The sequence below is a fragment of the Tachypleus tridentatus genome, chromosome 2, assembly GCF_004210375.1.
Source record: "Tachypleus tridentatus isolate NWPU-2018 chromosome 2, ASM421037v1, whole genome shotgun sequence".
In the NCBI taxonomy this organism is placed as follows: Eukaryota; Metazoa; Arthropoda; class Merostomata; order Xiphosura; family Limulidae; genus Tachypleus; species Tachypleus tridentatus.
Genome location: NC_134826.1, coordinates 55,306,543 through 55,332,934, shown reverse-complemented (window position 1 = coordinate 55,332,934; position 26,392 = coordinate 55,306,543). Strand labels below are relative to the sequence as shown.

Below are 26,392 nucleotides of genomic sequence, written 5' to 3'. Positions count from 1 at the left end.
GAGAAAGCATTGCATGTATTACATGGATAGTACAAGGACCATTCATAAGTCAACAAGAAGTTTCAAGCCTCCAGGTTATCTCCTTGTTTACAACAAGAAATTATCATTGTCTCTATTTATAATATTTCCTAAAGAATAACTCTGTGACATCTTAGATGATGTACCCCATCCCATCAATAATTAAAACAAGTGGAACATAGTGGCATTCTCTTTATCAATGTTCGAACATACAAACAACATAAAGCGTCAAAAAGTGCCACAGCCAGACCCAATCTCTGCAATGGTATATCAATTTCTTACCATCCTGCCATAGCAATTCCTCTGTCTTTGAAACACGTTTCCAAGTTACTCACAAAACATTGTGCGCACTGCAGACCTTAACAACTCCAGATATTTACGCATATCTTCATTACACTTAATACTTGTCTTGGTTAAAATAAAATTAATACCAGATACATTTAAGTTAAAGTGCAAAGTTTTTATTGTTGGCGCGGTAAACATTAAAGGCGTATTGAGCGTAAAGCAACAAAACTAATATTAACTTCTAACCAGAAGAACCTGTTCATTTTTATAAGTACTAGATATAAAATGGCCAAGCGTGTTAAGGCGTGCGACTCGTAATCTGAGGGTCACGGGTTCGTATCCCCGTCGCGCCAAACATGCTTGCCCTTTCAGCCGTGGGGGGCGTTATAATATGACGCTCAATTTCACTATTCATTGGTAAAAGAGTAGCCCAAGAGTTGGAGGTGGGTGGTGATGACTAGCTGCCTTCCCTCTAGTCTTACACTGCTAAATTAGGGACGGCTAGCACAGATAGCCCTCGAGTAGCTTTGTGCGAAATTCCAAAACAAGGCTAGCGTAGATAGCCCTAGTGTAACTTTGCGCGAAATTCAAAAGGAAATCTTCAGTTTAAATGTGGCTAGAAGGTGTTCTACACTCGTTGTGCTAGTGATTCTCGAAGACACGTTATGATATGCCAGTCTGAGTGCACACAATATTATTTTTACCTAATAATCTAAAAGAAGATGCCCAATGAACAACCACTATTACAACAATCTACTAGAGAGCAACAAAGTTACAAGTAACTAGAACATGAACAACTCAAGAATTTCCAGGACCTCGTATTTGTGAGAAAACTGAATAGAATCAGGGTACACGAACATTTTGAAAACTCCTACATTAATAAAAGGAGATAAAAGTATGTATTATGCCTAGGTATAACAAATATGTATCAAAATAAGTTTGTACATGTTCAAAATAGGTTATTTGTGCTCAATATATTTAATCAAACAAAACATAATATACAGCAAAATATCAGGTTAGTGAAATAAGATCACGAGGGAATAAAACATCAATTTGGGGTTAAATATTACGATTAACGTTACTCTATTCACTTAACAAAAATTTTTAAATAATTGCACTTAACATTGTACACCAGCAGTAATTTGCACCGTCTAGGTGGCACTACTTAATATTTTTACTTCGCTCGAAACCATGATTTTCATGTGAGATTTTAGTTGATAATATCGTAATTAGATCTATTTCGTTCTTGCTATAAATCTAAGGTGTTGAATGTCACCATTAATTCTTGGTAACAACATTACGTGACACAGAAAATGTTCTATGTTACCAATGATTGATTCTATTTACTTAATTATTACTATTTAATACTTCTTATAAAGTATATTACATATAATGTATATAATTTTATTTTGAAATAGCTATGATGTACAACATCATTACATTGATATATGCGCTCTGTTGTCTAGTGGTAGTATTGTTATACTACTAATAATACCATTGTTACTTGTCTCTCATTTCTCTCTGCTTGACACGTAAACTTTTTTTTAAAAGTATCAGATCTCCACAATACTGATATTGCTTTTAGTAGGATAAATTATATTGCCTCAGTGGCAAGTCTGTATAGAAGCCTTATAATGCGAAAGATTGGGTTTGAGTGCTTCTGTAATCATGTGCTTAACAATAAACAAGCAAGTTATGTTAATATTAAGATTTCTAATCACTGGTATTAAGTTTTGACCACTTAACAGTTTGTACGAATATTTGAAGTGTTCCAACTTCCAATAAATGAATGTATAGATCTAATCATGTTTCTGTGAATTTTATCCCTTTTAGTTTGTGTAGAGATTGAAAAACTGTTATCTCATTTGAAGATTATACATTATGTAATGTCTTCATTGTGAAATATTTTAATCTATCACTTTAGGCACTTAATGTTTAATACCAATAATATAAGAATTAATCTAGAATGTATGTTAGCTATTTTTACATTGGCAATCTTTGCCTTTAGGACTAATGTTTGTATTATGAATGTTCTTGAATTAGGGGAACATTGAATTTTTCATTAAAAATGAATAGAGTACAGAATAACTATTAAAGCAACTAGATGAATATAAATGTACACTTTTTGTATACCACAACCATATGATTTGTAAAGGGTTGTCCGTTGTAGCTATTAACAGTGAAGAAAGCAATACTTCAATTATTTTTAAAATATAAGTAAATTTACACACACAAACACACACACACATATATATATATATAAATGATTTAATTTAAAATTAATTTTTATTTCTTTGTGCATAGGTTCTTTGTGTGTGTGAAAGTAATGTAAAAAACTGAGAGTGGACTGTTCAAGGCTCTAACAGTTTAACTCAACAAAGTCAAGAGATGCTAGATAAATTTTGTAGACATTCACTTCAAAATCTTTTGTGGGTATGTCACAACAGAAATTTTCAGATGATGAGAACATTTGGCCATGTATCAGTTAGGCCTTGTGCCTTGTATAGTAAAGACTCACACAGCCCTGAGAAGAGAAATTCATGGGAGTGGCGACAACCTGAAGGATGGGATACTGGTATTCAAGTTTATAATAGTATTGTAGGCAGAAAAGTTCCTCTTATTTTGAGAAATCATCGATTAGCCACCTGGTGAGAGATCCTATTTTTTTATATTTTAATAAAGCTGAGAGATTTAATTGAATTGAAAAATAGATGACAAAAAATGCATCAATGTTATTGAATAAATGTAGTAGTACAGTTATAAAAAACACATTTGATACATGGTTATAAACTTTGTAAAGGCAGGTTTTCCTTCAGAGATCTTATGTTTTTTCTTTTAAGTAATTATTTGAAATAGGCTACCATATGAAATAAGTTTGGTGACTTGATCAGTTGCTTTGTTACATAAATTTCATGTTTGTTTGATGAAATAAAGGGTATTCAGGTCCTTGTATGTTTTTGTTCAAATAATATTGGAAAACATTTTAGGGCTTCATCTGTAAAATAATTAAACTAAAATATCTGTTTAACAAATATTTTCAGTGTTAAAAAGTTATATTTTCAAATAAATTCATAACTACAGTTAGGGGGAAACAAAGTTTGTAATTACAGTTAGGGAGGACTAAGTTTCTAATTACAGTTAGGGGAAGCTAAGTTTGTAATTTCAATCAGGAGAAATTAAGTTTGTAATTATAGTTAGGAGAAATTAAATTTGTAATTACTTGCAGAGCATTAATATGAAGTTAGCTCTTTTCATTTTGAAGGTAAATATTTTAACAAGTTGTAGTTTCCAGAGCATAATGTCTTCTGTATTGAGTACCTTGTATGTATGTTTAAAGTAAATACCTTGTGGCACGACTTTGTGTACATATGAGGAAGTGTATGTAAAACCATAAGATGTTTGTTTTTATTCCACTTTCCCCTTCTGTGGATTGGAAGTGTCTATGTATTCTGAGGTTTCAGTTTTAATTACTTACATGAAGAAAGTGTAAGATTCTTCAATGATATTAAGTTAATGTTTTCATATTTTAAACTTCTGGTGCTAATGGTAAACAGTTAGGCTATTTTGTAACTCTAATTTATGTATAGATATTTTTATGGTGATAGTGTCAGTACAGACCATACACTATAGTGTAAATATCTTTGTAGGCTGCACATTATCATAGTGCCTAAAATCTTCAGTTATACTTGCAGTTAAAACTGGAGAAAGAACATCTGTTGGTCACTTTACTAACTTTCATCTTCTAGTTAAAGTTGTTTATGTGAATATTTGTTAGAAATGGCTACTCAGGTTTGTATAACCCTCTCTGTACCTGCCAAAGAGGCAGCATTTCCACTGTGGATCAAAATCTAAAAACAAGACATAGGTTACTGTTAGTAATGGTTAATATAAAGAGTCTATTTCTTTTCTTCCTTCAATAAAGGTACATGTGTGGACCAACAGTTTATGATGAATCTCACATTGGACATGCTTGGTAAGTTCACCCTCTTTTATGTGGTCATTTGCTGTTACAATTAAACAGATGCTATGGTTCTTTAAAATATATCAAATCCTAATTTTAGTGATAGCAGACTTTATGTATAAGATCATAAGACTGTATACTGGGATTGGTTAGTAGGAAGTGGCTATGCAGTAACTCCTTGTTAACTTAATTATTGGTTAATTCTGGTTTCTTGTGATGATTGACTAACACTATGTTATATGTGGATGTGGTTTTAACCCTTTTAGAGAGTGCCATTCAACATGGTCTTATGTATATGATGTCAAAGTTATCAGCTATTCATTTTTACCCAACATTGCTTTATTTCTTGACAGAGGAAAGTGAAAACCACATACAACACACACACACACATTTATATAGAAAGATACTGAAACAACAGTAGATTTGCATATCAGAGGTTATGAAGATAGACTACATGATGGATGAAAATACATTTCTTCCTCACATGAAGATCACCTTGTATTCTGATTTCTCAGAGTCTGAGTCAGATTGACATAGCTACTCGTCACCAAGAGCTATTACTTAATGCACACTCCCTTGTACATTCCTGCACATGCTACAAAGTTTACACCCTCATGCATATGAATGCAAATTGTACCAGCAATGATGTAATCATCATTAGACTCTAGCTTTCATAAACACCAATATTTGAACATATTTTCTTTCTTTCCTCACCATTGCTTGTATTCAGACATATTTTTAATCTTTAGATTTCCTGGAATTTTTGTTCCCATTTTTTTAATCTTTTAATACTGTTCATTGTCTTGTCTTTCTTTCATTACTGTTCATTGTCTTGTCTTTCTTTCATTACTGTTCATTGTCTTGTCTTTCTTTCGTTACTGTTCATTGTCTGGTCTTTCTCTCATTACTGTTCATTGTCTGGTCTTTCTCTCATTACTGTTCATTGTTTTGTGTTTCCTTACTGTTCGTTGTTTTGTCTTTCGTTACTTTTGTTGTCTTGTCTTTCTTTACTGTTTGTTGTCGTGTCTTTCGTTACTGTTTGTTGTCTTGTATTTCGTTACCGTTCATTGTCTTGTCTTTCTTTTGTTACTCTTCGTTGTCTTGTCTCTCTTTACTGTTTGTTGTCTTCGTTTTCATTACTGTTTATTGTCATGTCTTTCACTACTGTTCGTTCTCTTGCCTTTTGTTACTGTTTGTTGTCTGGTCTTTCTTTTGTTCACTGTCTTGTCTTTCCTTACTGTTCGTTGTTCTGTCTTTCATTACTTTCATTGTCTTGCAATTCATTACCATTTGTTGTCTTGTCTTTCATTACTGTTTGTTGTTTTGTCTTTTGTTACTGTTCGTTTTCTTGACTTTCGTTATGGTTCATTGTCATGTCTTTCTTTCATTACTTTTGTTGTCTTGTCTTTCGTTACTGTTTGTTGTCTTGTCATGTTTTTTGTTACTGTTTGTTGTTTTGTCTTTTGTTACTGTTCGTTTTCTTGACTTTCGTTATGGTTCATTGTCATGTCTTTCTTTCATTACTCTTCGTTGTCTTTTGTTACTGTTCGTTTTCTTGACTTTCGTTATGGTTCATTGTCATGTCTTTCTTTCATTACTCTTCGTTGTCTTTTCTTTCATTACTGTTTGTCGTCTTTTGTCTTTCATTACTGTTCATTGTCTTGTCTTTCTTTCATTACTGTTTGTTGTCTTGTCTTTCATTACTGTTCTTTGTTATATGAAAGAACAAAACAATACAAAATTTTAAACTTATAAGTTTAGGACTGTCATTCAAATTAACTTGTCAGTTAGAACTATCATTCAGATTAATTTCAATTTGATTTTCTTTTAGTCAACTTTGTATTTTTGAGATACTTGTTTCATTACCCCTTCCCATTGTCTAATTGTACATAAGGGTTTCATCCAGCAATTTTCATGATCATAACGATTCCTATACACCTTTACCATACCTGGCTTTTTTTTTTTAAGATATTATATTATGCACTTTACAAAATTCAGCTACTACAATATCAGTTTCAAGGATTCACTAGATTTATCTTTCCACTTTTCTGACATCTGCTGAGACTTTTAATAAGTGCCATCCAATACTCTATTGGTAAATGGAAATATTCTGATTGTCAGTCATATTACCATCATTATGGTTGATTGCATTGGTTCCCTGACCTTTTGCTTCTGTTACTTGAGCTGTTATGGTTATTTCAGTGCTTTCTTTAATGGTTCCATTTAATGGATTCCACAGGTGTGTGTCATTTATTTACTTTTTATCCAGTAATTCTTTTGAGAAAATCGGGCTCTGTTGTTCTTTGTCTCCTTCAACAGCATCTTTTCTTTCAACTTATGAATCACTTCTTTTTATTGTTACTTTTTCTTGCACTTCATCTTCTTTTGAAGGCTTTCCGTCATGACCCTATCAGCTTTACTGCTTGCACATGCCTGTTTTTGACCCTATTCTTGCCTTGTTAAAATTATTTTATATTCCAGATAATTATAAAAGAACTATTCATTTTAATCAGCATTTTGCCTTTCTGGCTTCGTCAGGATTAGTACATAAAATTATTTTTTCTAACTCTTTTATAAAAATGTCTAAATCCTTCCTGTGTTCCATATAAATTTGAAGGACTTTTTATTTGTTAGAATTTACCTTAGAATTTAATTCTCTTGGTGTTTAATTGAATTTGAGGAAAACACTCAAGATTGCATTTTTAATTAGTCCATAAAGTTTTCAGTACTTAAAAAATGTGCTATTAATACTCATGCAAATGTTTTTAAACCCACTTCCAGCTGCTACGTTCGTTTTGACATAATTCGAAGAATTCTTGAAGACTTTTTCAACATTGATGTTGTCATGGTTATGGGAATAACTGATATTGATGACAAGATTATTGCAAGAGCAAGAGAGGTAACTAACACTTACAAACTCATGATCAAGAGAGGTAAGTAACACTTACAAACTCGTGATCAAGAGAGGTAGCTAACACTTACAAACTCAAGATCAAGAGAGGTAACTAACACTTAAAAACTCAAGATCTTCTGTTACAAACTCTTAAAATTTTCTGAAAGTAGTAGATCAAAATACAGAGTATAAGCTTGTTGTATTATTGTAAAATACAATATTTGTAGTTATATCGTTATTTCTGAAAGGAATTTTGGTTTTGGAAATAATGCACCTACCTACAGTAGTTTTGGTTAAACTGAAGACTTCAATAAGATTTCTTTTGAAATGTAGTTAAAGATGGCTTGTGCAGTCACTCCTAGCTTCATGTGTTTGTAAGAGGTGACATTGACTTTTAATTGATAGTTGTTTAAAAATTCTAAGAACTACTAAAAGTGTAGCTTATAAAATATTTCTAAAGCTATTAAAAACTGCTAATAATGTCAAACAAAACCAAGAGTGTTAAAGTTCTAAGCCTATTCCATTACTACTCTGTACATTCATACTTAAGCTTACTTCAACCCTACTGCATATCTATTCATTTTAAATTTTATAATTAATTGTATCCACCATTAAATGAGAAAAAAAACTGTGAGAAATGTTTTATTGTACAGTTGGTTATCTTCAAACGTTTTATCCATCAACATCCACAGTGATTTTGTCTTTTTTTTTGTTTTTAGACCATATTTAATACTTAATTCTCTGAAATAGCATTAAAGATTCAGTTTAATTTACATGCACTTTTAAAATAGGTAAATGTAAAGACAGATGTTTGTCATATTTTAGCAATAGTGTTAGCTTTCATTTTCATTTTGAGCCATTAATGATATATTTTCTGATTAGGAGCTGTAACTATAAATCATTTTTCTTAATTGAGATATGTGTCTTATTTTATATTTTGGTGTAGACTTATAATGTATTCTATTTTATGATGGAAATTCTTACTATATAAGATGAAATTCAAAACAATAAGTTGACCAATTTTTCTCTGAAATGAAAATATATTGGTAAAAATGTTATTGTAAGAATATGTAACACGACTTGTTCAGTTTTAGCTTTTTAAAGAGAATCCCTTCTAATTCTAATCATTTTTCTGTAGTACAATGTTACTCTGGAACACATAACCAAATTTTATGAGCAAGACTTTTTTTGTAACATGGAGAGCATGAAAGTGAAACCTCCAACTGTTATAACTCGAGTCACAGAACATATTCCTCATATCATGGAGTTTTGTCAAAAGCTAATTGATAATGGAAGTGCATATGTAACCAAAAGTGGTAAGTTTTCACATAATTAATAAAATTAGGACTTCAGTTAAATGTTTCCTGGTTATTGTGGTGCTGATATTCTTATTTAAGATGATAATGTGTACATTTATCTTGTGAATTGACTAAACATTTAAAGACAAACTGTTTAACACAGATAACTGCTTTTACTTACTTTTCTGTTTGTTCAGCTGATCAGAATTATGGCCCGATGATTTAAAGGGCTGTACCTTCATATTTTAACATGACATGATGGTTTGACACATCATGGCATCTATTAGTCCATCTTGGATGTTCCATCCTTTAAACTAAATTCAAATAATTTTTAAAAATCTTAAAGCCAGCCTTTATCATTCACATACTTGTCAAGATTTCTCTTAAGTTCATTTAAATTTATTGCCTCTACAACTCATTCCAAAGTCCAACTACAGTTTTAGAAAAATTAAATTGTCTTTGGGTGACTCCTACCCTGCCCAAACTTATATTTGTCTCCCCGGATATCACTATACTTATTGTTAAATATGAAAAACGACAGTGTATCAACACTGTAAATCAGTAGTATCCTCTTTACACCCAGCAACACCCAAGACTTTAATATCATCTGTAAATTTAAGTAATTTATTGACTTGTGATGATGAGATGTGCCTGGCAATGGTCAGTTGCAGGGTCTCTCTTTGTTAACCTGAAGATGACCTAAGAAGGTTGAAACATTGTTCACTACATTATTTAGTAAAAATGTTAATACCCATACCTGCCATATTAAGATACATAATTCATTCACTTTCCTTCATCTATGTCTTTAAATCAAAGAGAGCGAAGGACCTGACACTGAGCCCTGAGGTACTCCACTTGTGACATTAATCCACTTTGACTGAACTCCATTTATAACAACCCTCTGCTTTCATCTATCCAGTTTGCAAAATTATCCTCACACATCTGCTTTTACAAGCTTTTTATATGCATTTTCTCAAATGCTTTCTCAAAATGCAATTACACCAAATCTCTACACCCTTACCTTCATCTGCATAAATAATCATTTAAATAATGTCAGAATATTTGTAAAGCATGATTTTTCCCTTAGTGAAACCACACTGACTCATTCTATACTTTGTTAAATGACTTTTCAAAGCATCTTTTATCAGAAGTTTCAAAACAGTTTCCACAACTAATATAAGACTAATGGGTCTATAATTACTGGGACAGTCTTTATCACTTCCCTTGAAAAGATGAGCTACATTAACTAACTTTCTGTCGTCTGGTATCTGCCCAATATCAAGGACTGAAAACAAAATAGCAGTAAGTGGATCACATATCTAATGTTTAACCTCCTTCAAAACACTTGGGGAAATATTATCTGGTCCAGGAGCTTTATCGGTTTTTTTTAAACTTTGTAATTTAAGCAGTATTCCACATCTTGAGTAGTTGATAAATCGAAATAAGATCAAACAAGATGACTGAATTACTGCTTAAATCTTCATTAGTAAAGACCTAAGAAAAAAACAAAATTTAATAACTTAGCCATTCTCTGATCATCAGGTACTAGCCTTTCTTTATCATCCTTCAAGGGTCCTTATATTTTCTTTACCCTTATAATGTATTCAAAGAGGTCCTTACTTTTATATTGGTGAACATATTGAGGTAGGTGGCTTATTTGTTTGTATGTATAGTTTTTATTTAGGAAGACATATACAGGTAGGTGGTCTACATGTTTGTTTATAGTTTTTATATGGACGAACATATACAGATATGTGGCCTGTTTATTTTGTGTGTAGTTTTTATGTAGATGAACATGTACAGATATGTGGTCTGTTTATTTTATGTAGATAAACATATACAGATACATCACTCATTTGTGTGCTTGTATAGGTTTTATTTAGGAGAACATATACAGATATGTGGCCTATGTATTTTTGTTTATAGTTTTTATGTAAGTGAACAATACAGATAGCTATCCTGTTTGTTTATGTGAGTTGTTTTTATGCAGATGAAAGTATCATAGATTATACTATGTAGATTTTCTTAACACTACAAAATGAATAACATGGTAATCAATAAATCAGCTACAGACTTTACTTATTACAATGTGTTATCTGGATTACTGTAATTTATATAGTCCACATGATACATAGTACAAGTTAACAGACACTCCTAAGTGAGTGTTTGTGTATATAAGATAACAGGAACATTAAGTAAAGAAAACTGAAAAACATGTAAGTGATACTGTGGGATTTCAAACTAGTAAAAATTTACCAAACTACATTGTATTTCAAAATTCTTGTTTTTTTATGCAGATAAAAATATATATAGATATAATAGTCTATATAGACAGTGTTTCTGTAGGTAGAAGTATACAAGTAGGTGACTTGTTTGTTTGTATAGAGAGTATTTTTATAGATGAAGTAGTTTGTTTATGCAGATAGTTTCAATAGGTAGAAGTATATTGGTGGATGACCTGTTTATCTGTGTTTATCTGTAGATAGGAATGTATGGATAGCTTTTTGTATGAAAAGTGTTAAGTGCAGGTTGTTCATCATTTCAAGTCCAGAAACAAGGATTTATACAATGCTGGACTGTATTAAAGTTTATTGATAATTAGATGGTGATATGCTCATAAGTTACACTTGTGTTTATTATGGACTGTTCATCATTTCAAGTCCAGAAACAAGGATTTATATAATGCTGGACTGTATTAAAGTTTATTGATAATTAGATGGTGATACGCTCATAAGTTACACTTGTGTTTATTATGGACTGTTCATCATTTCAAGTCCAGAAACAAGGATTTACACAATGCTGGACTGTATTAAAGTTTATTGATAATTAGATGGTGATACGCTCATAAGTTACACTTGTGTTTATTATGGACTGTTCATCAATTCAAGTCCAGAAACAAGGATTTACACAATGCTGGACTGTATTAAAGTTTATTGATAATTAGATGGTGATATGCTCATAAGTTACACTTGTGTTTATTATGGACTGTTCATCATTTCAAGTCCAGAAACAAGGATTTATATAATGCTGGACTGTATTAAAGTTTATTGATAATTAGATGGTGATATGCTCATAAGTTACACTTGTGTTTATTATGGACTGTTCATCATTTCAAGTCCAGAAACAAGGATTTATATAATGCTGGACTGTATTAAAGTTTATTGATAATTAGATGGTGATACGCTTCATAAGTTACACTTGTGTTTATTATGGACTGTTCATCATTTCAAGTCCAGAAACAAGGATTTATATAATGCTGGACTGTATTAAAGTTTATTGATAATTAGATGGTGATACGCTCATAAGTTACACTTGTGTTTATTATGGACTGTTCATCATTTCAAGTCCAGAAACAAGGATTTATACAATGCTGGACTGTATTAAAGTTTATTGATAATTAGATGGTGATATGCTCATAAGTTACACTTGTGTTTATTATGGACTGTTCATCATTTCAAGTCCAGAAACAAGGATTTATATAATGCTGGACTGTATTAAAGTTTATTGATAATTAGATGGTGATACGCTCATAAGTTACACTTGTGTTTATTATGGACTGTTCATCATTTCAAGTCCAGAAACAAGGATTTATATAATGCTGGACTGTATTAAAGTTTATTGATAATTAGATGGTGATATGCTCATAAGTTACACTTGTGTTTATTATGGACTGTTCATCATTTCAAGTCCAGAAACAAGGATTTATATAATGCTGGACTGTATTAAAGTTTATTGATAATTAGATGGTGATACGCTCATAAGTTACACTTGTGTTTATTATGGACTGTTCATCATTTCAAGTCCAGAAACAAGGATTTATACAATGCTGGACTGTATTAAAGTTTATTGATAATTAGATGGTGATATGCTCATAAGTTACACTTGTGTTTATTATGGACTGTTCATCATTTCAAGTCCAGAAACAAGGATTTATATAATGCTGGACTGTATTAAAGTTTATTGATAATTAGATGGTGATACGCTCATAAGTTACACTTGTGTTTATTATGGACTGTTCATCATTTCAAGTCCAGAAACAAGGATTTATACAATGCTGGACTGTATTAAAGTTTATTGATAATTAGATGGTGATATGCTCATAAGTTACACTTGTGTTTATTATGGACTGTTCATCATTTCAAGTCCAGAAACAAGGATTTATATAATGCTGGACTGTATTAAAGTTTATTGATAATTAGATGGTGATATGCTCATAAGTTACACTTGTGTTTATTATGGACTGTTCATCATTTCAAGTCCAGAAACAAGGATTTGTATAATGCTGGACTGTATTAAAGTTTATTGATAATTAGATGGTGATATGCTCATAAGTTACACTTGTGTTTATTATGGACTGTTCATCATTTCAAGTCCAGAAACAAGGATTTATACAATGCTGGACTGTATTAAGATTGGTTAGTAATTGGATGGTGATATGTTCATAAGTTACATTTGTGTTTAATATGGACTGTTCATTGTTTCAGGTCCAGGAACAAGGATTTATACAGTGCTGGACTGAACTAAGGGTTACTGATAATTAGATGGTGATACATTCATAAATTACACTTGTGATTTGATATGGATTGCTCATTGTTTCAAGTCCAGAAACAAAGATTTATACAGTGTTGGACTGTAACTTTCTAATATATTTCAATGAAAAGAGATGAATGAAGATATGTTAGAGCTTGATCACATAAGATTAATTTCTTTTTATCTGTTTAATAGAGTTTATTCCACTTTCCAGAAACATTCATAACGTCTTGTTTCTGTGTGTCTAGGAACAGTTTATTTTGATGTAAAGATGTTTGGAAACTATGGAAAATTTTCAAACATTAAAAGTGAAGATGAGCAAGAGGCAAGTGATCTCGAAAAACGAAACCTGCAGGACTTTGCTGTGTGGAAAGCTCACAAAGCTGGTGAACCGTGGTGGAGCAGTCCTTGGGGTAAAGGAAGGCCAGGATGGCATATTGAATGTTCAGCAATGGCTAGGTCTTGTATTTCAATGATTTGATTTTTGTAACATTTGTGTTATGTTTAACATAATATTTATATCAATATTTGAATCAAATATCAGTATTTTTCTTTTAAAAGTAAGTTTCATTAAACTTTATGTAATATTTAAATAGTCATAAGTATTTATACAAAGTTATTGATTTTTTGTATTTTATGGATGATATTTAGTCTCTGACGATCTTTGATTTTGAAATAAGAGATTATCTTCAAAGATGATATGTAGGTGTAACATTTTATAGAACTGTGTTGTTTGTATAATTGATCCTTTGTCTAGGTGTAACAGTTTATAGAAGAGTGTTTGTATAATTGTTCCTTTGTCTAGGTGTAACAGTTTATAGAACAATGTTTGTATAATTATTCCATTGTGTAGGTCTAACAGTTTATAGAACTGTGTTTGTATAATTAATTGTTTGTGTAGGTGTAACAGTTTATAAAACAGTGTTTGTATAATTAATTGTTTGTGTAGGTGTAACAGTTTATAGAAATGTTTGTATAATTGTTCCTTTAGAGAGTGTTGTTTTTGGATATTTTTGTAGCAATATAAACAATAATTTGTGTGAATATTCTTTGAGTGTGTGATATTATATCACAAAGATAAGTCTTAAAGTTCCTTTGTTGGAACTATAGTTCAGCCAACATCAGCAGTCATAATTAGGCTTAAAGAACAACCTTAATGCACTTTTCATTCAAATTTTTATAATTACAACTTAGTGACTCATTCTGTGTGTTAAAAGCCTTTTGCAATAAAATGTCATGCAAACAGAAAAAAAAATGTGTAACCCATATTTTAAGAATGTAAATTATAGTTTAAGAAATAATGTTTGTGTGAGTATTGTTTGTGTAACTAGCTATGAGTATATTGGGTTCCAACAGTCATATATTTGGAAGTAATCTGGATGTCCATTCTGGTGGAAAGGATTTAATATTTCCCCACCACGAGAATGAGGAGGCCCAGTCTGAGGCATTTCATGGTACTTGTCTTTGGGCCAATTACTGGCTACATACAGGTAATTGTTTTGTTAATATTTGTCATTGGGGGCAGAGTTCAAATAGCCCATTGTGTAGCTTTGCACTTAATTACAAACAGAAAGTGACATTAAAATATTTAAGATTCCTTATATCTGGCTTCATATTTTTAATATTTACTGCTAATCCTGAGTGAAATAGCTTGGATTGGAAGAGTGTAGTATTTTTTATCTCAGGACATCTGGTATGGGTATTAAAACTTAATAAACAGGTTAACAAACAAGGCTAAAATTTTGTTCTCTGCTTTTTGTGGTAAAAGTTTTAATACCCATACCAGCCATCCTGAGATATGTTTTTACTTCAAGTGGGTTTCTCATCATCATGAGTGTAATATTTGTTTACATGATAATTGGTAAATAGTATAAGTGTTTGGAAAAAATCCCACACAGTAGACAAGAACTAAAAAACAGGTTATAAATTAAAATCTGTTGGAACAAAGTAATGGCTAGAAGTGTTTAATAACATAAAACAGTGTGCTAGAAACTAAGGTCTATAATGAATAGAAATCATTGGATCTTTTGTTTGGTTCTCTTGCCATAATTCCAGTAATATCTGAGGTTTAGCTAGTTTAAGAGATTTCTAAATCCTAAGTCAAGTTTTGACATTATTGATAGTCAACTTTTTGTTTTTGTTCAGCTGCCTTCATCAAGGGTTTCTTATGGTGTACAGCACAGTAGAAATATTCACTGAATTCAGCAGGAAGATAAGTAAAGTTTGCATGAGTGTATGTGATTTGTTAGCAAGTTTTAATTCAGGTCCTATTGTGGTGCTGATTTTAATCTCGAAGACTTTGTTACAACTCCATCTTAGCATAAGTTAATAATTCTGTTACTTTGTTGTTTAGGTCATCTTTACCTAAGTGATGGTGTCAAAATGTCTAAGTCACTAAAAAATACTCTCAGCGTGAAAGAATTTCTGCAAAAAAATACAGCAAATGAGTTCAGGATTTGTTGTCTGAAACTTCCTTACAGACATGGTAGGTAGACTTGTGTTTGAAGGTGTTTTAAATATATACTAAATTCGTTATAGGCTGATACTGTGAAAACATAAAACCTTGTTAAGTTTATGATTATTGGAGTTATGTTTACTACAACATGTAAGTTTTTCAAAACTGTTTTGAATTTATAAGAGAAAAATATTTTTTCAATGTGTGAAGTCAATAATAGTAAATGTTTTCATTATTATAGTAATTCTGTGAATTTATGTTATTTTTAATATGTTAATTCAGTAAGTGTATGTTTTCATTATTATAGTAATTCTATGGATATGTTTGTTTTATGTATACCAGATTCTTAAATAAGGTTTGTTTTTTTTAAAAGTTGAGTGAACGATATGTAGACATGGGAAATGGGAAAATTGTATTGTTTTATTATAAGGACGTGAGAAATAGCATGAATTATTTCATTATATTGTAAGAAATTTGTTATTTGGTGGAAGAGAAAGATGTATTATGTATCATATGGAAAGTGAGACTTTTATATTGTTTTATTATGTGGCAAGTGAGGGATTTGTACTTTTTTATTATTATGATTGTGCACAAGTTTTAACCAATAAATGATTATTAGTTATATAATTCAGGCAAGAAACTTAGCATTTTGGGAAGTATTAAATTTTTATTTGTGCATTAAGTTGTGTTAATTTGTACATGTGTTGATTTTTCTAAGTACAGCTTTGTTCGTATGTTTACATAATTCACAGATATTGCATACACCGATAATTTCCTGGAAGAGGCTAAAGTTACAAATAAGAAGTTGAAATCATTCATAACAGATGCAGAGGCTTACCTAGATGGACATTTAAGTGCTGGTCCTTTTAATGAACCATATTTATTAAAATGGTAAATTTTGAGTATTTTCATTACTAATAAGGTATCAATACTTTTAAGAGTATTTTTACAATGTTTAGGTTTAGTGTTATAAAATGTCACATGCTGATGTTGTAATACTTGTCTCAACAGGCTTGAATACCACTAAGATTCTTCTGGTTGAAAGATTTGGCATGCCCTAGTACTTTTTTATTTGGTTTATATTATTCATTAGATAAAAAAAATATTGTTTGATGTTTAATAGAGAAGTAATGAAATACAAAGGAAATATTGAAGAGAGATATGATTCTTTGGAAAACAAGTTATAATTTGAATTTCTTAAAATGGTTGAAATGTGTAATTTTTTCAACTAGTTGCTTTCTTTTCAGTCTTTCAGAAACGAGAAAAGAAGTAAAAGAGGCTTTAGAAGATGGCTTTAACACTAGTAAAGCTCTGGATTCAATCTTGAACTTAGTAAATGAAGCAAAGAAAGACTTGCAGAAAGTTCCAGAAAGTACAGTACCTCGTAGTGCAGGGGCTGTTGGAGCATGTTTATCATATGTTACCAAGACATTGAACATGTTTGGGATAGAGTATACAAGTAAGAAGGTAAGTGTCTGTTTCTTATATTTACTAAACTGTAGCATGTTTATCATGTGTTATCAAGACATTAAAAGTCTTTGGGATAGAATACTCAAGTAAGAAGGTAAGTGCCAGTTTTTTATGTTACTAAATTGTAACATGTTTCCCATATGTTACCAAGACATTGAACATGTTTGGGATAGAGTATACAAGTAAGAAGGTGTTAGTCTTTTATATTACTAAATTGTAGCATGTTTATCAAATGTTACGAAGACATTGAACATGTTTGTATCATTGTTTATAATAACAGTGGTTTATCATCTTTACAATTGTATATTATAAATACACAGACACCACCTTTGCAAAAATTTCATTAAATATAGTCATGATCTTTGTGGAGAGATTACCATCCACCGTAGAATAAATTTACACAATACTAGAGAAAATGATAGAAATTATTTAGAGAAGTCGGAAATTTTTGTAAGAGGTCAGAAGATTTATTGTAAGTTAGGCTATGTATTGTTTTGAAGAATATAAAGTACCTCACTATTTAGATTATAGTTTTGAAATACAAATGTGTGTGTGTGTGTGTATATTTAAATAAATCAATATTTATAATGCTATTAGATGCATTATCAGTAGGGGATTAAGTCAATATTATAAAACAGTAAGGAACTTAAAAAATATAATATTGAATATAAAAATCAAAATTAATTTCTATTACCAGTCTTTCTTGTTGTCAATGAGTGACAACAGATGATGTTTGTTTCCATAACATCCTAAAGTGTTGTGGATATTCTATCTACCAGATACTGATATTGAACAAGCCAGCAGCTATAGAATCAGTCAAACATTAGGTGTTGAGTGCTTAAACCCATGATGTCTTACTGTCTGTCGCTGTCTGCAGCCAGTTGTGGGAAGCAGCTACCTTTATTGTTTCTAAGTGACCTTATGTTATACTATTTTGTGTACTAAAATAGGTCTAAAAAAATTTGATCAAGACTTTTAATGACCTGTTTGATGAATTTACAGATATAGAAATAATTATTCCAAAACTTAAACTAACCAAGCATCTACATGAAAATAGATTAGATTGTGTATTTCTATAATAGTTATATTTCTTTCATTGGATAAGTACATCAGAAAATGCAGTATGCTGATGGTGCTAATTTTTCTTCAAACATGACCAACTGTTCTTCTGTGGAAACTGTCTTGTGAACATCTTAAAAGTTGCTAATTACTCAAGTTTATCATTGGTATATAAGTAACTAACTTTAAAATATTTACATATTTGTTCATTTTACCAGAACAAAAGACCATGTAGCTGGACTTGTCTCAGTTTACCCAGTTTATACTTGAAGGAATTTTCAAATAAAGGGGTATATGGACTTAAGACCTATTAAAATAAGGGTTTTAATTCTGTTTAACATTACAATGTAATTGTCAAATAAAAAGGTGGTTTACTCACCATAAGGTTATACATAAATATTAGAGGTAACTGTCTGTATACAGCGAAAGGCCATGGGATCTCAGACATTGTAAATTCAAGCTCTCAACTCTTAACTGATTCTCTGTAGTTGCTGGCTAGTTTTACATTGGGGTCTGGGTTTTGCTTGATAGTTGGAATAGCCCCAACACATTCACCATTATGGCTTAATGTAGACTGATCATGGAAATTAACATTAAATATTTACTTTTACTATTGTTTAGGTTTAGATCCAAAGTAGGCCTTAACCTTTAAGTTATAGAATAAACTAAAAATAAAAAAGTAGTGTCAGTTTTATAAGCTGATAAACATAATTCCTTCCTCATTAAATTGTTAACAGAGGGAAAAATTTAAACAGTGATCAACATTTTATTTCTTCCATTTTCTGGTTTTTTGTTGCTTTTAACAAGCTGGTGAACTTTTGATTTCTGTACCTTTTCTGTCTTGTCAAATTAATAAGTGTTTCTTATGTTGTTAATTAAGTTTCTCACAGAAAAATCAGGACTTTATTGTGTTCCTTCAGCTGTTTCTATCTTCCATCAAACCAGGTTGAATGACCTCAACAACTTTGTCCAAATAGATAATATCATTTCTTCTCATAGCTATTAGTTATCACTAAGGGCAATAGCATTTAGTATGAGGGTAGGGCTGAGAAAAAAACTGGCTTTCACATTCAATATATTACTTTGTGATTCTCACGTATGTCTAATAGAGTTATAGTCTTATGTGAGCTCCTAACTGCCATTGTTAAGTGTTTTCCAGCTTGTAAAACTCCTAATATCAGTAAAAAGTGTTCCTAAGCTGGAAACTGGGAACTAGCTGAAGATCCAGAATGTTCATCTTTGTTTTATTTTCCTGCACTGACTAAAATTTTATAAACTTTCCATAATAGCATTAATACAACAGAAAGTTGTTTTAAGAGCATTATCAATTAATAGTAGGTGAACATTACATAACTGTAACATGTAGAATATTGAGTGCTTTGTACACTATACAGTTGATGTTCTTAGAGAGCCAACCCTCTATATTATATATGAAGTGAAGGAGTAAACACAAAAATCAACACAGTAATATTAAATTTTTAAATGTCACAAAACAAAGAAAAAAAAACAATTAAGTATTAAACGATGTAGGAAGGGCAGTATCATAGAAAACAATTAAGTATTAAATGATGTAGGGAGGGCAGTATCATAGAAAACAATGAAGTATGAAACTATGTAGGGAGGGCAGTATCATAGAAAACAATTTAGTATGAAATGATGTAGGGAGGGCAGTATCATAGAAAACAATTAAGTATGAAACGATGTAGAGAGGGCAGTATCATAGAAAACAATTAAGTATGAAACGATGTAGGGAGGGCAGTATCATAGAAAACAAGTATGAAATGATGTAGGGAGGGCAGAATCATTGAAAACAATTAAGTATGAAACGATGTAGGGAGGACAGTATCATAAAAAACAATTTAGTATAAAATGGTGTAGGGATGACTGTATCATAAAAACATTTGGTAAGTGTAAAGTGACGTAGGGATGGCAGTATAACGAAAACGTAAACATGATGCATTTCTACATATTTCATACGTTCTTTCATTACTGTAGGTTCCTGAATGTTAAGTTCCAAGCAGTCAGTATTATGAGCAGTGATGATTAATAATCCATTGTCGTCAATAGCATAGTTTAATATCAAACCTTAGGTTATTCTACAAGTGGCATGAAGAAACTGACAAAACTGATATGATACTAACAGGATATAAACCATATATAATACAAAACTGATATGATACTAACAGGATATAATACCATATATAATACAAAACTGATGTGATACTAACAGGATATAATATCATATATAATACAAAACTGATGTGATACTAACAGGATATAATACCATATATAATACAAAACTGATGTGATACTCACAGGATATAATACCATATATAATACAAAACTGATGTGATACTAACAGGATATAATACCATATATAATACAAAACTGATGTGATACTAACAGGATATAATACCATATATAATACAAAACTGATGTGATACTAACAGGATATAATGCCATATATAATACAAAACTGATGTGATACTAACAGGATATAATACCATATATAATACAAAACTGATGTGATACTAACAGGATATAATACCATATATAATACAAAACTGGTGTGATACTAACAGGATATAATACCATATATAATACAAAACTGATGTGATACTAACAGGATATAATGCCATATATAATACAAAACTGATGTGATACTAACAGGATAAAATACCATATATAATACAAAACTGATGTGATACTAACAGGATATAAACCATATATAATACAAAACTGATGTGATACTAACAGGATATAAACCATATATAATACAAAACTGATGTGATACTAATAGAATATAAACTATATATGTAATACAAAAATGTTATGATACCAACCATTGAATTGCAAAAATAAACTTTTCATTAACAATGTCTTTCAGAGAACTTGTTTAAAAAACAGAGGATAAACACTGAATAAAAAAAATAAATAAATTTCTGTCATTTGATAAATATATGCTTGAATAAAAGGGTTTAAATTAAATAATGGTATACAGCCTTACAAAAGCTAATAGCTATGAACTAGTAAGATTGACTCAGTACACACTAGCTACCTATGTAAATAATTTTCTATGGTTTTCTCTATACATCTCTACTTTCTTTCTGTACTGTTCAGCATTACCATTCCTACATCAAAGTTAATTTATTTATTACTTTCAGAATCTTGATCTGTTATTAACTTTTTCTGTCATTTGATAAATATATGCTTGAATAAAAGGGTTTAAATTAAATAATGGTATACAGCCTTACAAAAGCTAATAGCTATGAACTAGTAAGATTGACTCAGTACACACTAGCTACCTATGTAAATAATTTTCTATGGTTTTCTCTATACATCTCTACTTTCTTTCTGTACTGTTCAGCATTACCATTCCTACATCAAAGTTAATTTATTTATTACTTTCAGAATCTTGATCTGCTATTAACTTTTTCAAGGGTTGTTACAGTGGTATCAGTTACAGAATTCATGTAGCATCCATCAAATTAATCAGTAGAAAAACTAAAGAAAATATTTGTGTACTGAAATAAGCACCATGAACAATTAATTGCCATACTTTGTAAGGCACTTTTATTTTCAGAAATTAGTACATTTTGTCTAAGATGGAAGCTGAAATTTAGTTTAAAAGAACATGAATGTCTGAATGTTGGTTGTGAAATATTTGCAACTTGTGTTATTTATTTTAACAACGGAGAAAAATTTAACAGTATTTTATAAATAGGTGATCATTCCTATTAAATATTCGCCATTCATTTAGTTCATTTTAACAGTAGAAATAAAGCATTTCATGAACAGCTGACAGTTGGCCTTGACTTTATTATATTAGACGTATATAATTTTTGGACAAACTAATCACCTTGTATTTTGTAGTTGTCTAAGGCTTTAATGTTATAAAATAATAAAATTTTTTACCTAAATAATCAATGTGTATTTTACAGTTGGCCACAATTTTACTATAATAAAAGCATATCAGTTGAGATGACTTGTTTTCAGTTTTGATTTGTGTAATTTTTATACGTAGTTAACTTACTGTTTCTTTGGAAGAACAGTATGAAAATGAAAAGCTTTGTAGTTAACTCAAATTTTGTTTGTGGATACACTTGTAATTAGAGTAACATTATAATTTTAAACAAATTTTTATAATTTATTCCCAATAAAGTCAGGGTTGTACTGGTATTTGTATTAAATTATTCTGTACTCTTATTTTGTGTGTGAATGTCAAAAAAAATTACATTAATTTTTTAGGCCTGCATCACCTCTCAAGGAAGTTACATGGGTACACTTGTCAGAGTCTTGGATTCACTTGTTAAATTTCGAAGTCAAGTGCGGGTGTATGCTTTAACAATGGGACCTAGTGCTCAATCACAATATCAAACTGATGACCCAAATTACAAATTGGAACAGGACAAAGAAGGTAGAATTTACTAGTTATGGTTTTAAATTAAAGTATCACATTTCTTTATGTGAGTCTTAATGTTAAATGTAATTTTATAATTAGTCTTTAATAACTGACTTTTTTATTATCCTCATAAGTGCAGAATGAAGAAAAATTTATCTTCATAGCTTCTTGGAATACCTCAGAAGGTCTCCCAGTCCCTCCCATACAGCCTCCTTTACATAAAGGGGACATCACCTGGACAACACCCAGACTAAATCACAAGGAAAGGCAAAAGATACAGAGAAAGGAAAGAGAGCCTCTTGTAAAGGCATGTGATGTCATACGAGATGAGCTGTACATAGCAGGCATCCAGATCAAAGTAGGATTCTGAGAAATAAATTATAGAAAATAAACATATCCTGAATACATAGATAGTAGTTAGAGTGGTTGTAACAGTAACTCTTGTCTGTTGGAAAAGATGTTTTAAAAGAATGTAATATTGTAAATAAATATTACTAGTATGTTCTTTGAGTGTTGAAATACAATTTTAATATATAATAGGACAGAGGGAAAGACTCTTCATGGTCATTGTTGGAAAACATCTCTGTAGATGCCAAGAGAACAAGCCTTGGAAGCTATGATCCATTTGTAAGAAACTATCACTTCTACAAGACTATGTTGTCAGATGTTTCATTGTTTGTACTTAATATATAATAATGTTTTGAATACGTTATTTTCAAAATGTTGTTTATGAGAGAGAACTAAAATGTGGGTTAGTTTACTTTAGAATGAAATATGCTGTTTGTGAAAACATTATATAAGTTAAACAAAAGTGTAAGTTTGGGAACTTTTTTGCAGGTGTTATAAAGTTTTAAGACACAGTTAAAATGAATTATTTTTATCTGGTGAACCAGTGTGTCATGACAGTTATCAATAGAGAGTAAGTGTAGATAATCTTATCTGGTGTTACTGTCAATGTGTTATGACAGTTATCAATAGACAGGAGGTGTAGATAGTTTTACCTGGTGTTACTCTCCCAGGTTGACCAATGTGTCATGACAGTTATCAACAGACAGTACATGTAGATAGTTTTACCTGGTGTTAGTCTCCCAGGTTGACCAATGTGTCATGACAGTTATCAACAAGCAGTACATATTGATAGTTTTATCTGGTGTTACTCTCCCAGCTTGACCGATGTATTATGACAGTTATCAACAGGCAGTACATGTGGATAGTTTTACCTGGTGTTACTCTCCCAGGTTAACTGATGTGTCATGACAGTTATCAACAAGCAGTACATATTGATAGTTTTACCTGGTGTTACTCTCCCAGGTTAATTGATGTGTCATGACAGTTACGAACAGACAGTACATGCAGATAGTTTTACCTAGTCTCACTGTCAGTGTGTCATTACAGTTATGAACAGACAGTACATGTAGATAGTTTTTGTCTTGCATACTGTTTCATTCTTTGTATCTTTTTCTATATTAAGAGAATGTCTTAATAGAATATTTTCTTTGTTTTGTTTCTTGTAACTTTAGGAACCTGAATATAAACCAAAGACAAAAACGTAACACTTCCAGTCTTGAACCTGGAAAAGTTTATTGCTGGTGACTTTCCATGAATTGTAGTGCACATATGTCTTCTTATCATTGTAATGATAGTTCTTATGAAACAAGATGAAAGCAACAGTGTTAGTGAAGAAAAGAAGTGTCAGTTTAGCCAGTGTGATTCTGATGTGTGTTCTTAGATTTATGTCAAACAAGAAGTTGGACTTGTGTGTATTCTATAAAAGTGATAATTATTTATTAACAAGTTTTAGAAGATAGCTAATTGGTTTAGATGCTGCTATCTTTTATCCATGGTTGAATTCTTTCAAATAATTAAAAATTAGAAATGAGTAAAATGTCACAGAAAAATTATAAAGTGAATCCTTCTAGTTGTTTTTCATTTTTAAGATGTGTGGGATCCTTTCAGTATTTATGTAATAAAACAAATTGTTACCAAAACAGTTAAGGTAGTTGTCAGCTAGCTTATTAGATAAAACTTTAGACTTAAAAATAATGAGATCATGAATTCAGAGCTGCTCACAATATTACCAGTGTGATGTGTCACTCCAGAGATATGGGAAAATGGAATGTCATACAAACAAGGTAATAAAACAGTGAAATTGAAAAAGTAATCCAAAGAAAGTGTGACTAACATAATATGATATTTTGAAATCATTTCAATTATTAAAACAGGTAAAAGGTTTGTTTCAAAATGTTACTTCAGTTTCACTGTGTGTCATTGATTTAATGAGTGTTAGGTGAAGAAAATAAGAGAAAAGTTAGAGTTTTATATTTATTTAAATTAACTACAAGAACCATGTGATGAAAAGAAATGTTTTCATTCTTGACAACAAAAACCACTTTATACTCAGACCAGTCAGAATCTAAGTTAAACTGACTTAGAAAATAAACAGAAAATATTTTGTTAAAAGTATTCCACATGAAATATGATTTTAGTGCACAACAAAAGACTTATAAAGCCACTGAAGACATGCTTAGTTAACTTGTAATAGTTGTAAACATTGCTGTGGATATCCTTGCAGGAACAGGGATTGGTGTTAGCTCTTACTGTTTTAGTAGAGTTAATTTTTTGGATGAGGTCACATGGTAGTCCTACTATACGTATTGTATTAGAGACACTGCCATTTCTAATACTTATTTAAGTTTGTAGTTGTAACTTAAGTAGATATTAAAAGTTATGTTATTAAGTTATGCTAGTTTCCAGTTAAATCTCAGTTCTATTACTAATTCATGTATTAACCATTTTTCCATTTCAGTATATTAAATTGAAACAGCAAGATGCCTTGTATTGGATAATTCTCATTTAAAGACATTGAGCATAAAATAAATGATTGTGTTACAAAATAGACTGTGTCAGTTGAAAGATAAGTAAGTTTCCACTTAACATCTTCCAGATGAGGGAATATTCTGTTGTTTTCTTTTTGTATTGGTTTTATAGAGGCAGAATGAACATCCTGTTTATTGAAACATGATGTTTTCATACAAGAAGTTGCAGTAATTCACAATGTTGTGACATCCCTAGCACTATTAATCAATACTCATGAATTATTGGATATATATGTTCCAGATACTTCAGTCAGGATAGTGTATGTAGAATAAGCTACTTCTAATCTTGTTCAATAAACATTATTTATAACATACCTTAGATTAATTACTTAGATTTATTTTCAGTTTCCCATAAGAGTCGAAGTATACATTCTATTAAAATATTCTAATAAAACAAAATATACTACAAAACTAAATGATAAAAATAATGTATGAAATCAGCCTTTTTTTAAAAATAAACATTTAATTTGTTCAAGCTAGTCACATAAAGTACATCCATCTCTGTAAAAGAAAGTGGCAGGTTATTAATAATGGTAATACAGTACACAGAAATATAACACAGATTGTTAACAGCTGTACTACAGTACACAGAAATATAACACAGATTGTCAACAGCTGTACTACAGTACACAGAAATATAACACAGATTGTCAACAGCTGTACTACAGTACACAGAAATATAACACAGATTGTTAACAGCTGTACTACAGTACACAGAAATATAACACAGATTGTTAACAGCTGTACTACAGTACACAGAAATATAACACAGATTGTTAACAGCTGTACTACAGTACACAGAAATATAACACAGATTGTTAACAGCTGTACTACAGTACACAGAAATATAACACAGATTGTCAACAGCTGTACTACAGTACACAGAAATATAACACAGATTGTCAACAGCTGTACTACAGTACACAGAAATATAACACAGATTGTTAACAGCTGTACTACAGTACACAGAAATATAACACAGATTGTTAACAGCTGTACTACAGTACACAGAAATATAACACAGATTGTTAACAGCTGTACTACAGTACACAGAAATATAACACAGATTGTTAACAGCTGTACTACAGTACACAGAAATATAACACAGATTGTTAACAGCTGTACTACAGTACACAGAAATATAA

At 30.8% G+C, this 26,392-nt stretch overlaps 1 protein-coding gene across 5 annotated transcripts; it reads left to right on the top strand.

Moving 5' to 3' along the window:
* The first annotated feature begins 1,352 nt into the window (after positions 1-1,352).
* On the top strand, positions 1,353-25,561 carry CysRS-m (cysteine--tRNA ligase-like protein, mitochondrial). Of its 5 annotated transcripts, none has more exons than XR_013024794.1 (14): positions 1,353-1,505; positions 2,608-2,951; positions 4,226-4,276; positions 7,046-7,163; positions 8,296-8,473; positions 13,234-13,444; positions 14,342-14,475; positions 15,339-15,470; positions 16,193-16,331; positions 16,688-16,907; positions 22,218-22,386; positions 22,511-22,729; positions 22,912-22,998; positions 23,892-24,361. XR_013024794.1 is itself a non-coding variant. In XM_076487622.1 (14 exons), the coding sequence occupies exons 2-14, from the start codon at positions 2,692-2,694 to the stop codon at positions 23,922-23,924; spliced, it is 1,926 nt and encodes a 641-aa protein (XP_076343737.1). In that variant the 5' UTR covers positions 1,353-1,505; positions 2,608-2,691; the 3' UTR covers positions 23,925-25,561. The 5 variants fall into 5 exon arrangements, 4 of the variants coding, with proteins under 4 accessions (XP_076343737.1, XP_076343736.1, XP_076343738.1 ...); XM_076487622.1 differs by having other exon boundaries at positions 22,536-22,729; positions 23,892-25,561; XM_076487621.1 differs by having other exon boundaries at positions 22,506-22,729; positions 23,892-25,561.
* The last annotated feature ends 831 nt before the right edge of the window (positions 25,562-26,392 follow it).